This window comes from Leuresthes tenuis, unplaced genomic scaffold, assembly GCF_036924035.1.
Source record: "Leuresthes tenuis unplaced genomic scaffold, fLeuTen1.0.hap1 SCAF_15, whole genome shotgun sequence".
In the NCBI taxonomy this organism is placed as follows: domain Eukaryota; kingdom Metazoa; phylum Chordata; class Actinopteri; order Atheriniformes; family Atherinopsidae; genus Leuresthes; species Leuresthes tenuis.
In genome coordinates this window covers 1,009,686-1,023,773 of record NW_027325369.1, presented here as the reverse complement: position 1 = coordinate 1,023,773, position 14,088 = coordinate 1,009,686, and the positions used below count along the sequence as shown (strand labels likewise).

At 43.2% G+C, this 14,088-nt stretch overlaps 1 protein-coding gene and 1 long non-coding RNA gene across 2 annotated transcripts; both read left to right on the top strand.

Moving 5' to 3' along the window:
• Window positions 1–88: 88 nt before the first annotated feature.
• On the top strand, window positions 89–6,544 carry LOC140270204 (uncharacterized). Its single transcript, XR_011907693.1, has 3 exons — window positions 89–133; window positions 449–470; window positions 6,458–6,544. It is a non-coding gene; the product is annotated as an uncharacterized lncRNA (long non-coding RNA).
• A 1,205-nt stretch (window positions 6,545–7,749) lies between these two features.
• Window positions 7,750–12,217, top strand: lgals3b (lectin, galactoside binding soluble 3b). Its single transcript, XM_072365836.1, has 6 exons — window positions 7,750–7,771; window positions 9,857–10,117; window positions 10,154–10,209; window positions 10,309–10,397; window positions 11,108–11,276; window positions 11,367–12,217. Exons 1-6 carry the CDS (start codon window positions 7,750–7,752, stop codon window positions 11,523–11,525), a joined length of 756 nt encoding a protein of 251 aa, XP_072221937.1. The 3' UTR covers window positions 11,526–12,217.
• Window positions 12,218–14,088: the final 1,871 nt, after the last annotated feature.

Below are 14,088 nucleotides of genomic sequence, written 5' to 3'. Positions count from 1 at the left end.
GCAAAGGTTTTAGTCTGAAAACACACGTTTTGTTCTAACGGGCAGTCATACAGTCACGTGGCACAAAGACCACACACACGCGTAAAGAGACGTTCATGGCAGTGATCACATAAAATCTTTCTTTATAACCCAAGTAAATAAATGATCAATCGTTCATCATCAACTCCATGGATTTAATTGATTTATTTTTAATTTTAGGCAACTTTAACCCGCTTGGCCGAGCAGTAAGAACTGATGAGGAGAATTTGGATAAAATGGTGTTTCAGTTTATTGGAATCGCATAAAACATTTTTAGATTTAATTAAACTAAAATCAGTAAAATCAGACCAAACATTTACAGACCTCTGACAGACTGTATGATCTACACTGTGGATGATGTTTCCAGTCAGTAAAAACGAGCTTTAACCTGAACATCTACTGCCTTCAAATGTCTTTCTTTTTGTTTCAGGTCACCGAGGAGCAGCATGAATGTAAGTCTCTTTTTTCATTTTAGATGTTTAACTATTTTTCAGTATTATTAGTATTAGTTATTGTCTTTTTTTTGCTTTATTCTTTTATTTAACGTGCAGAATCAAATGGGTCTGATAGGGAGTAAAGGAAAGAATATCCAGAGCATCTGGTTGCAGTTAAATTGGTTATAATTTTATTTCATCATTCAAATGAAAAGCAAATGGTTGTGTAATAGTTATAAATGAATGATTTAGAACTTCTGAAATGGAAATGTGAAATCACATGGTGCAATGGCCAAGATGGTTAAAACGCTACAAGATTGGATTTATTTTAAAGTCTCCCTTTAATTAAACTTTTTTTTTTTCAATTAAACAAAAGAGTGTGGCTGGGGATATCTGCTTTGGATCTGCAGAGCACCACCTACATTATTAAGTTGGAGACATGTCCACATTGTTTTCTACCATTTAAAGGAGCTGAGGTACTGAGTACCAAGTTCATGTTCATTTAGAGACCTCATTTCAGTGCATGCCTGCTTGTTCTCTGCTGTGGACATGGTAAGCCTTAAATGCAAATAGACATACATGTGAATATATATCTTTAGTTTAGAGTATAGTCGTAGCCTAAAACAAAACTGAGACACTCAAATCATTTCCTGCAATTATGTGAATGACATAATCATTAAATTTCATCACAACCCTAAAAGCCTATGAAAAATAGCATGGAGGACACAGTAATGAAGTGTTCACTTTTAGAGCAATAGCTGAACAAATCTAACCATATCTTTAATGTGTTTCCCCACTGTGCTGCTCTCATTCTGTATTCCTGCTCTCAGGCCGTGATTTTCAAGCAGCTAGTTTTACCGAAGGTTTAGTTTACATTAATCTTATAATCTTCTCAAATCGCAAAGGTTCATAATATGAATTACTGTTCTAATATTGTTGAAAGTCAATACATTGCATCTGATAACGTATTCAAATTTGCACACAACCTTGCATAATTGGATTTTGCTCATGCTCTGGTTAAAAATGTACGGCTCATTGTTCCTGTCGGCACCTGATTATATTTTAAATTCTGAGAGTAAACTTCGGAAGATACTAAATCTGTGGGGTGGTCTGAAATATAATCATGCAATTAATTTGCCATCAAAGCCAAATAGAGGGTAAGCCAAGTAATAAGTTTGCATTTCCACATTGAATAATGATGATTCAGGATCCATGATCTGGATGATCTGCAAGACTGATCAGACGCATGTGCAATACATTTCCAGAGCTGTTCAGGTTCATATGAATTCATCTAATAATCAAACCATATTAACCAGCAGAGTGACAAATGTTTAAGTTTCACAATAAACGTCACAGTAACAAATGGGAACTTTAGAAACTTCAAAACAAGCATAAAGTCAGTAGCAGTGTGAGAAAGTCTGATGTGGGAGCAGGGCAGCAGATGAAATTACACTTGGGGACAGTGCAGGACACCGGTGAGGATGGAAAACAAAGGTCTAACTTACAGGAGTTCTCCACAGACTTTGTGCTGTATAAAGTCATTCATTACAGTCTTCAGATTCAGCTGGCAGGCCTCACCAACTCTTCTCTCATCTGAAACTGTCTTTAGTTTCAGGATGCTACTGTTTGTCAGTGTCTGTTTTCCTGTCTGCTGTGAGGATGTTGCTACATACCTCAACTCGTGTTTATAACTACTATAACTAATACAGTTTGGTTCAGAAATCATTGCAAATCATCATTCTGTGAAGTGCATGCAAGCACAGTTGATCATAACAAGAACATCATTCAGTATCATGAGAGAGTTGTGCTCTCTACATTCATTAGTTAAACATCCTTCAGTTCGAAATCTGCAGCAATAGCAAAGACTAAATTTGGCTGTTTAGTGTCCAGTTTTCTGGAATATGCTTATGGAATTACTGTGACAACTTTAATAAAACAACGGAGGGAAGCAAGTTAAAAGAGGTTGACCTGCCTCAATTGCCTGCAATTTTTGTACAAGATGTTAAAAGACAAGAAACACTGCATGCACTCTGTATTTTATGCAGCTTATTTTGGCACCAATGTTGGCGAAATAAATCTAAAATGTTTTCTAGAGCTGGACAAATGTTAAATTCTTTAATTGCGTTAATCGCATTGATATACGCAAAATCCAATAATGGATTCAAAAGCAGCATAAAACGCACTTTTATTGGACTTGTACAGTCATATGATGGAAGTACTCCGGTGATAAGATAATTCAACGTTTCAGTGCTATAAATAACTTTGACTCTGTCAACTGCGCCGTCTGGAAGAACTTTGAAATGAAAATGTAAAAGTTCGGTAACCTTCTCCATGTTTGTTTAACCCGCTTCATCTTTTCTTTTCTGACTGTTTCCTGTGAGCCGCAGCAGGAAGCAACACACTCGGCTCGCTCACGATGGACCTTTTCAAAATAAAAGCCAGTTTACAATAAAAATACACGTTTACAATAAAAATGATAAAAACTCAGTTAATGGGAGACAAATAATTGTCGGCGATAATGAATTCATTACTTAACGCAAAAATAACGCGTTAATGTGCCCAGCCCTAATGTTTTCATATGAATGAATTTAACACACTGATCACTTTTGCTGTCTAACCAGGGGGTTTCTACTCTGCTGCTACTTTGTTTATTCAAATAAACTGTGGTCTATTAAATCCACCGTAAACGTCAAAGATGATTGATATAACTGAACAAACCGATAAAGAAGTCAGGCTCTGTGCCCTGGAAGCTGATGTTGAAAAGAAGAATGCTGCCTACACAAGCTAATGGACAACTCTGCACACTCTCTACTTGACATAATGGTGTAACAGTGTGTTCAGTCAGAGGATTAATAAACTCTGCTGCAACAAAGAATGGGACAGGAGGTCATCCCTGCCCACAGCAATACATATATACAATGATTGATGATTAATTCAATTAAATTTTATTCATATAGTGCCAAATTACAACGGGCACTTCAAAGATACTGTTGAACAATCTAACAGTCAATCCAACTCAACTGCTGGCTCCAGGATGAAAGGTTGTTGTTGGTAATGCAGCAGTAAGCAGCCTTAAGCTCCTGATTAAGCCGTTCAGTGTGTCCATTGGATTGGGGCTTAGAGCTTAGAGAGACCTTGGCTCTCAGAGCAGCACAGAAAGCCCATCATACCTGTGAGTTGAATTAGGGGCCCCAGCCAGACACCACCTCTGAGGGAATGCCTTGAAGGCGGAAGACATAGTTTACTAGCTGCAGTCTCGGAGGATGATGGGAGTTTATCTAGTGGAATGAAGTGAGCAGCCTGAGGAAAATGGTCCACGATGGTGAGAATAGAGATAAACTTACGGGTGTGACTGAAAAGGCTTCATTCCGACGGTCCACCCAGAGAATGTGATGGTTATGAAGTGCTAACCAGGGGTAGCCAAGAATTACAGGGATGCTAGAGACGGGGAACAGGAGGAAATCAATTAATTCACAACAGTTTCCTGAAACAATTAGAGGGATAATCCTGCACTCCACAGCTCCACAGCCAAGCATGATCATGAAAGGTACAATCCAATTCAAATCCAATTCAAATCCAATTAATTGTAATACAATCATAATCCAATGAAATACGTTCATCTACTCACCGAGAACAGTTTGGTGAAAGTCGGAGTTATTTAGATAACTGGAGATCCATATAATGGAGTGAACGGGGCTTAGAGGATGCAGCCTCTAAAACTGTTCTTGGTGAGTAGATGAATGTATTTTATTCCAGAAATAAGGTCTAGGTTTAAAAATACCAGAGTTTCCCTTTAATTGGAGGCCCCTTACGTACCCTGAAAAAGTATACTTTTTACTGATTAAAGACTCATTTTCATGATGATGGAGAAAAAACATAAAAAATATTATATAGAGTATTTTGCTAACACGATTACAGCTTTTAAACAGGGTAAAAAAAACTCATAAATTTGCTTAAGGTTACAAGGAAAAAGCATTTCAGCAAGCAAGCAATTCTTCTTCTCTAACGTGGATCCAAAACTATACCCTGATCAAGCGGAACTGTTGGACATTGTGCACTTATAACCAAAGTTGAAATACCGTTTCATTCATGAGAAAACTGGGAAAACAACTTTCATTATTAAATTTTCATTTGTTCTCTACTTTTTTGCAGTACATGATACTGTAATATATACAATGTACACTAAGTTGCACATGAATTGATTTCATACATATGCATTCAAATCCTTCAGCATTGTAAATGGTGATTCTTTAAAGGTCTTTTTCACTGCTGAAGTCTGCACATTATTCTCAAGTTTGTTTTCCAGCTTTTTTCTGTACACTCACTCAGTCATGGCACTAATGTCATCTATGTGGCTCACAGAGTCCTTGCAGATTCTTCAGCTTCCTGGGACTACTTATTCAAAGTCCATACGGTAACAGGTTGCTGCTGAACAAGAAGTGTAAATTCAACTTTTATTGTCTATGGTGGAGCAAACCGTTGGAAGGTTGGAGGCGTAGCAGAGTGGGAGACATGGTTGATATCTTTAGAGATCCCTATAAATGTGTTGAAGCGTTGTGTCTGTAACCTGGCAACAGCTTTGCTGATGATGTCACAGACAGCGCCGGCCGCAGCCCCCATTCCCGTAGAAGGGATCTGTTAAACCAACACTTTTTAATTCAGAGCATTCCTGAGGAGTCAGTCACTGAACACACCCTCACTTTGCACCCCCACACACACCTGAGGACACACCTAAATGCAAGTCTTACTTGATCTAGTTTAAAGCTGTTTGAATTCTGTTATGATGTATCGTCATCTGAAACTCTAAATATTAATATTATGCTCTCTACACTCCCCTGCCCTCCTCAATTGTATCGGTGTATTGGTCTTGATTAATACTGCTGAAGAGGAAAGGTGTCTATGTAAGTCCATCAAAAACATAGATATTCAACCAACAGTAAGACTGGTTTGCTTATAAATACATGTATCCTAAACGATTAATCCAGTTTAATTACCTATACTGTAGTAAAAAGCAATCTCAGCCCTGCAACAGGTTCTTCTGTTGGCAACCCGACTGCACACATACAAGACAGCATTATTATGGGACGGCTATGGTGAAAATGCAATACCTCGTGCATTTGGCAGGCAAGCTGTATTCAGCCTGTGGGGATTTGTTATGCAAATGTCGTCTACTTCCTGTCATGACTTAGAATTAGAACTTGTAAATTATTTTCTAATCTTTATTGAACAGCGTAGGTCTTCAGCTAGAGGAATATAAATATTTGAGTAAAGAACACAGTAGTCAGACACACTATATGTAATATGATAATATATATAATAAAACACGAGTTCTCAACAAGAATCCCAATCCAAACCCAACCCACATAAATAGCTATGTATAGATATTAAAACAAATCCTATATATTAAATATTTACACATACTACAGGAGGAATAACTCATAAGGTTCACAGTCTGCTCACAGAATCCTTATAATTGTGGCTAAATACCTTGAGAACTGGTATTTTCAGGAGTTTCTCTTGAAAACTAGGAATCCTGAAGCTTGTGAAGCACTTGACTTCTTCACACCCGTCTTTCTCTATGATTTTCACACATGCACTGGATTCCTGAGATGTTTGTAGAGGGCACAGCATTTATTTTCCACCCAGCCCTCTTTTAAAATGTCAGGAAGATAAGTGGGTGAGCCTTGTGCAAATGTAGCAGTTGATCCATGCTATGCTGATATCAACGCAAGAAGGACAAAGAGCCCTCGCTGCTGTTCTCAGTTTGTCGTAAAGAAAACACACAGCATACTTTTTTGCGTCTCATGCCTCCTTTGCAGTGCAGAAAGATGCATCTCAACATTCACTCCCTTGCATTTCAAGCTGTGAGAGCTCATTAAAACAGAAAATGTGATACATACTTGAACAACCCCTGTGTGCATACATGCCTGAATTGAAAAAAGGACCAAAGTGTCTCCTGAATGTTTCGATGTGTGAAAGCAGATTCTCTCTCTCTCTCTCGCTAGCTCTCAGATGCTCTTGGGCCCGATGTTGGCAACAACCAGTCAGGTGGTCCTTGGCCTACAAATCCCAGCAATCCTACTTGGCCAGGTACAATCATCAGTCTCTTGTTTTGCGTTCGTCTATGACTATGGATGCCATGTGCATGAGAATGTTTTATTCAATTTTCAACCTTTCTACACCAAAACAAGCAATATCCATAATTATCTAGATAACACTGATTTCCACCTCGTTTTTATATATATATATACACATGAGCGGTCTCTCCCCCATGAGCTGTCACTCCCCCATGAGCTGTCACCTTATCGGAGTTTGCGTGTTCCAATGAGTCTGGGAGCTATGTTGCCCGGGGCTTCAAGCCCCTGGTAGGGTCACCCAAGGCAAACAGATCCTAGATGAGGGACCAGACAAAGAACAGCTCAAAAGACTCCCTATGATGAAAAATAAATGGACACCGGGGCCTCCCCCCGGAGCCAGGCCCAGGGGTGAGGCCCGGGGGTGGGGCCCGGGGGTGGGGCCCGGCAGCGAGCGCCTGGTGGCCGGGCCTGTGCCCATGGGGCTCGGTCGGGCATAGCCCGAAAACATGACGTGGGTCCCCTTTCCGACGGGCTCACCACCCGTGGGAGGGGCCAAGGGGGTCGGGTGCCTTGTGAGATGGGTAGCAGCTGAAGGCAGAGGCCTTGGCGGTCAGATCCTCGGCTACTGAAGCTAGCTCTTGGGACGTGGAATGTCACCTCTCTGTTGGGGAAGGAGCCGGAGCTGGTGCCGGCTTGGGCTCTGGAACCAGTCCTCTTGAGAGGGGTTGGACTCTCTTCCACTCTGGAGTTGCCCGTGGTGAGAGGCGCAGAGCAGGTGTGGGCATACTTATTACCCCCCTGGCTGTGTGCCTGTACATTGGGGTTTACCCCAGTGAACGAGAGGGTAGCCTCCCTCCGCTTTCGGGTGGGGGGACGGATCCTGACTGTTGTTTGTGCTTATGCACCAAACAGCAGTTCAGAGTACCCACCCTTTTTGGAGTCCCTGGGGGAGGCACTGGAGAATGCTCCTACCGGAGACTCCCTCGTTCTGCTGGGGGACTTCAATGCTCACGTGGGTAATGACAGTGAGACCTGGAGGGGTGTGATTGGGAGGAACGCCCCCCCCCCATCTGAATCAGAGTGGTGTTCTGTTGTTGGACTTCTGTGCCAGTCATGGACTGTCCATAACGAATATTGTGTGTTCAGGCATAAGGGTGTCCATATGTGCACTTGACTTGCGGCCGTATGTCCTGGACACTCGGGTGGAGGATTGTGTAGTGATGAGTTCTTGTAACTCGGGAGGTGCGTGTCCATTGAGGCTTTTGTGGGTGAGCAGCAGAATCTTATAGTTGATCCGGAATGAGCCAGCTCCGCTGGTGGGGGAGGATGCCAATCAGACCTGGCAGGCCCAAACGTATTGTGAGGGTCTGCTGGGAACGTTTGTCGGAATCCCCCGTCAGGAGGAGCTTTAACTCTCACCTCCGGCAGAGCTTCAAGCATATCCCAGGGGAGGTGGGGGACATTGAGTCCGAATGGGCCATGTTCCGTGACTCCATTGTCGAGGCGGCTGATCAGAGTTGTGGCCGTAAGGTGATCGGTGCCTGTCGTGGTGGCAACCCCCGAACCCGCTGGTGGACACCAGTGGTGAGGGAAGCCGTCAAGCTGAAGAAGGAGTCCTATCGGGCCTTTTTGGCCAGTGGGACTCTGGAAGCAGCTGATACCGGCAGGCCAGAGGCAAAAACTTGGGCCTGGGAGGAGTTTGGTGAGACCATGGAGAACGATTTCCAGACGGCCTTGAAGAAATTCTGGTCCACCATCCGGCGTCTCAGGGGGGGGAAGCGGCTCACAGTCAACACTGTGTATGGTGGGGACGGGGCTTTGCTGACCTCAACTAGGGACGTTGTGAGTCGGTGGGGGGAGTACTTCGAGGAACTCCTCAATCCTACCAACACATGCTCGGAGGAGGCAGAGTCGGAGAGCTCGGAGACGGGGCCTCCCATTTCTGGGGCTGAGGTTGCCGAGGTGGTCAAAAAGCTCCGCGGTGGCAAGGCCCCGGGAGTGGATGAGGTCCGTCCTGAGTTTCTCAGAGCTCTGGATGTTGTAGGGCTGTCTTGGCTGACACGCCTCTGCAGCATCGCGTGGACATCGGGGACAGTGCCTCTGGACTGGCAGATCGGGGTGGTGGTCCCCCTCTTTAAAAAGGGGGACCGGAGGGTGTGTTCCAACTATAGGGGTATCACACTCCTCAGCCTCCCTGGTAAGATCTATTCAGGGGTACTGGAGAGGAGGATCCATCGGATAGTCGAGCCTCGGATTCAGGAGGTGCAGTGTGGTTTTTGTCCTGGCCGTGGAACAGTGGACCAGCTCTATACCCTCGGCAGGATCCTCGAGGGTGCATGGGAGTTCGCCCAACCAGTCTACATGTGTTTTGTGGACTTGGAGAAAGCGTTTGACCGTGTCCCTCGTGGAGTCCTGTGGGGGGTGCTCCGGGAATATGGAGTGCCGGACTCCTTGATAGGGGCCGTTCGGTCTCTGTATGACCGGTGTCAGAGTTTGGTCCGCATTGCCGGCAGTAAGTCGGATACGTTTCCGGTGAGGGTTGGACTCCGTCAGGGCTGCTCTTTGTCACCGATTCTGTTCCTAACTTTTATGGACAGAATTTCTAGGTGCAGCCAGGGTGTTGAGGGAGTCCGATTTGGCGACCTCAGAATCAGGTCTCTGCTTTTTCTGGATGATGACCGCTGCTCCACCGCATTGAGAGGAGTCAGATGAGGTGGCATCTGGTTAGGATGCCCCCTGGACGCCTCCCTGGGGAGGTGTTCCGGGCCCGTCCCACTGGGAGGAGACCCCGGGGAAGACCCAGGACACATTGGACAGACTATGTCTCTCGGCTGGCCTGGGAACGCCTTGGGGTCCCCCCGGAAGAGCTGGAGGAAGTGGCCGGGGACAGGGACGTCTGGGTTTCTCTGCTCAAGCTGCTGCCCCCGCGACCCGACCCCCGGATAAGCGGCAGATGATGGATGGATGGATGGATGGATGGATGGATGTATGAATAACACCAAATTACAACAAATGTCATCTCAAGGCACTTAAATAATATAGTCCAATTCAAGCCAATTGCAATTCAATTAATTGTAATCAGAATCTAATGAAACCCAATTAATTAATTTCAAAATAATCCATTTCATTCATGTAGAGCCAATTCAAAAATAATATCCTAGCTAAGGAAACCAACAGATTGCACGACTCCCTTTAACAGGAAGAAACCTCTGGCAGAACCAGACTCAGGAAAGGTGGCTATCCACCATATTTTTTTTTTTAAAGGAAAAGAAAATCATCTCCAGAATGAAATTGTATAAAAATAGTCTGAAATAATTAAATTTTTAGGTCAACCGGCTGCCAACCCCACCTGGCCTGGAGGTCAACCAGCTGCCAACCCCACCTGGCCTGGAGGTCAACCGGCTGCCAACCCCACCTGGCCTGGAGGTCAACCAGCTGCCAACCCCACCTGGCCTGGAGGTCAACCGGCTGCCAACCCCACCTGGCCTGGAGGTCAACCAGCTGCCAACCCCACCTGGCCTGGGGGTCAGCATGGAGGAGAAGGCATGATGCAACCTGCTGCACCTGGAGGATGGCCCAACCCTGGACCTGGACATGGACATGGAGGATGGTCCAACCCTGGACCTGGACCTGGTCCTGGACCTGGACCAACCATCCCTGCTATCTCACAGCACAGTTTGGTGAGAAAAACAAAAGCACAGCATAAAAACAGACATCAAGAAAGACTGAAGTAAAGACGGGTGTGGTAAACAGCTGTTTTCTTGTTTACTTTTTGACAGGTGGTCCCCCACAAACAGACATTGCCAAATGGAATTTATGACAAACTGCTCATAACCATCACTGGGACCATCAAACCCAATGCTGACAAGTCAGTATGAATGTAATGACATGAGATTTATGTGTTGGCATGAACAGTGCAGATATTTTCGCTGCTCTTAGCAACCCAGATGACAGCAGGTACAATATAAAGCAATGAGCCAAAACACTATAACCATCTACCAAATATTAAATGGGTCCTCCTAATCCTGCCAAAATAGCTCTGACCAGTCATGGCGAAGATATAGAACATCTAAGGTTGTATCTGTTGTCTTAGTAATAGATCCTTTGGGTCCTATGTGTTGTGGGGGTCTTTGTGAGATGGCTTAGGCTCTCACAGGGGCCGTCAGATCTGATCAGATTTGCATGTGGGGATATTGTAGGTCGTGTGAGCGTCTCACACTCAGCTGACTTATTTGAGCCTATTCCAAGCAGTTTTTGTGGGGCCCACGGCTGTCCTACTGGAGACGACTGATATTATTGCAGAATGCTGTCACCATGTGAGGTGGGGATGGGAGTGTGACTGGTCTGCAAAACTGCTTTGTTAGATAACTAGTGTCTAATTTAACATCCATGGGAATGCCAGGATGTAAGTTTTATGAGCAGAACGTTGCAGTGTAATAAGTAAAGTTCACAAGTTCACTGTACTTGTCAGTAGTGTTAACATCATGGGTGATCAATGTTTATATTATAGATAATATATTTAAATTATAATAATATTTTACAATAAACTAATTGTCAGAGAACTATGTTGTTGATTAGGATCACAATTGACTTCGCTGCATCCAGTGATTTGGCCTTCCACTTCAACCCTCGCTTCAATGAGAGCGGCAAGAAGGTGATTGTCAGGAACAGCTGCTTCAGCAAGAAGTGGGGCAAAGAGGAGCGAGATCTGCTGCACTTTCCCTTTGTACAGGGACAGCCATTTGAGGTCAGACACTTATTCCATTCATATTCAGTCTTGACTATGCGCTTGAACTTGTAAGTAAGTTTCTAACACTTTACGGTTTTACTCTTACAGATAAAAATCCTGTGCACAAACCGAGAGTTTAAGGTGGCAGTCAACAATTCTCACCTGCTTGATTTCAAACACCGGCTCACCAACCTGAGATCAATCAACGCGGTCAACATTTACAATGACCTCAACCTTTCCCGTGTCAACATGGAGACTGTGCCCTGAGACGGATTCTTCATGAACCACGGATCTATTGGGGATCTAAAGAAGACGTGTAAAGATCAGTTAACATGCAATAAACCCATCGTAGTTAAACATGAGACCACACTTGATCCACTGAAGACCCTCTGGGAATCTACCAGAGACCTCCAAAGAAGGAAAATTCACTAGAGATCAACTTGAATCTGCTGGGGATCTACTAGAGATCTGCACAGTTACTTTGAAAACACACAAAAGACCAGGACTCTCTGGAAGAAAAGATCTTGTACAGGACCTTCCTGGCTAAATAAAAAAATAATCTATAATAAATCCACTAAATATCTTCCGGATTTTGATTACAGATCTACTGGAGATCCACTGGGAATCTTTACGACTTCCCTGAGAATCATAGTAATCTTGTAGCGATCCAAAAGAGATCTGGGGGTGAATTGTTGTGGTCGAAAGTGGACCAACAGCGGATTCTTTGTTGATCCACGTGAGATTCTCCAGAGCTCTAGGTGATTATAAAATAACCAATTCACAGCAGATTGTCAATGGATCCACAATATATTATCCTTGTATCTCTATCATTGATTTCAAATCATAAGTAAATGATCACAAGTGATCCTCAGTAGATCCACAGCTGATTCTTGTTTCCTTCCATATATCTGTGCTCAGGTGACTTATAGATGTATAAATAAACGTCATTGTACTGGAAATTTTGCCTGTCTTGCCTGTGTTTCTGCAACAGTCTTGTGTCAAGTTGCTGATGAAATCAGATGCTCCAAGTCTTTCTCTAGATAAACCAAAACTCAGACAACACGCAGCAGTTTTCGTGTTGTTCAAAATCAAACTTTGAAAGTCACCATATTTCTAAATAAATGTGCTACAGTAGTCATGTTTCCATCCAAAAGTGATTCGAATCATTGGGAAATGCCCATTAAAATAAATTAGAATCGTATGTTTCCATCAAAAGTACAGACTTTGAAAACTACTAAATCGCACAGTTGGGTTGCTTCCATTCATTTCTCAATGCAGTCCATGGTTCATCAAACCCCCGGCTACACATTTCCCTGCGGAGCTCTTCACATAAGCTGGCATTTCTCTGCTGTTTATTGTCAAGGATAGCGGTCATTTGTTTCTCCTTAATTAAAGTTAAAAACGCCACAACTTCTTCCTCCTTCCACACAAATCTTCCGTTGTCCGGCATGTTTGTTGTCTTGTGAGTGACCTACAAACACCAGAAGCAGTCGGGCCAAAGAGCGCTACGTCAGACTTGATGTGAACACAGCTGTTTCCATCCTTTTCGAATCAACCAAAACCCGGCCCCAGCAAGCGCATTTTCATTTGTGTGAATCAGGGGATTTTAATTCTTCCCCTGCATGAAAGGTACTGTCTCCAGTTGGGGTCCCTAGGCAAGACCCCCTTACCCTATCTGTAAGTTGCTTTGGATAAAAACGTCTGCTAAATGCATAAACATTTCTAACCTCTCTTTAGAATTGACAACATTCCCTTCAGATGTTTCAGTGTGCAGACTCGAGTCAAGTTGGATGAATTCAACTATATTTTATGTTCAACAATCTGTATGAATGTGACAGATCAACTGAATATTGAAGTAACCCAAATGATTTTTGCAGGTGGATTGAACATATCAATGTTCTGAAGTGAGAATCCGCCCAATGAAATGTATAAACATGAACTCAGATTCTTCTGTTTAGGTCCAGGAATCTTTCAATTAATCTCAGGAATACAACCCAGGCTATTCTGCCTTTACTGACTTTTGCAGGGCTTTGATTAACCACATTCACCTAATCCCTTCAAAAAGTTATTCCATATTCCACTGTATAGACAAATTAATATAACAGAATGATAAAAAACTGATTGAACAAATCAGTATTTGGTTAAGCTTATCCACTGATACTTTAAGTATGATTAAGCGTCAGCATTTTATATAGCTAACACTCCGCACCTGCAAGGCTTTGTGCCTCTGACTGTCCTTATCTACACCTGTCCAACCGCGCTCCCTTTGTCTCCCACCCTCAAAACAAATAAACAAACAATCAGTTCATTCTAACAGTTGTGCCACTTTAAAAAACTCCCTCACATCAAATAGTGCTACCACTCCCATAAGGATTACATTCATTCAAGAAAGAAAATCGCCAAAGTTCAAAGAGTTGTTGCTCTTAACCTAAAAGCCATTCCCCCTCACCCTACTGTCTTGTCACCACAGAACTCTGAATCCACCTCGTTCTGCCTTGGTAATCCCCTCACCTTTAAATCCAGAAAAGGTTTGGGATTTATACATCTGAACGTCGGAGTTTATGAAGCAGGAAAAACTAGACCATTTAAAAATTTTGGTCTCACAGGCAGATCCTGATATTTTAGTTGTCACAGAAACCTGGCTTACAAAACGTATTGCTGATTCTGATGTGACTATAAACAGTTATGTATAATAGTAGAGGGTGGCCATTTATGTCAAAGACCATTTTAATCTGTCTGTACTGCTTTCATTTACTGTACCAAAATGCTTTGGACTTATTGCTCTGAAAGCTGGATTCGGATGTAAGACTTGGATTGTAGTGGCAGTGGG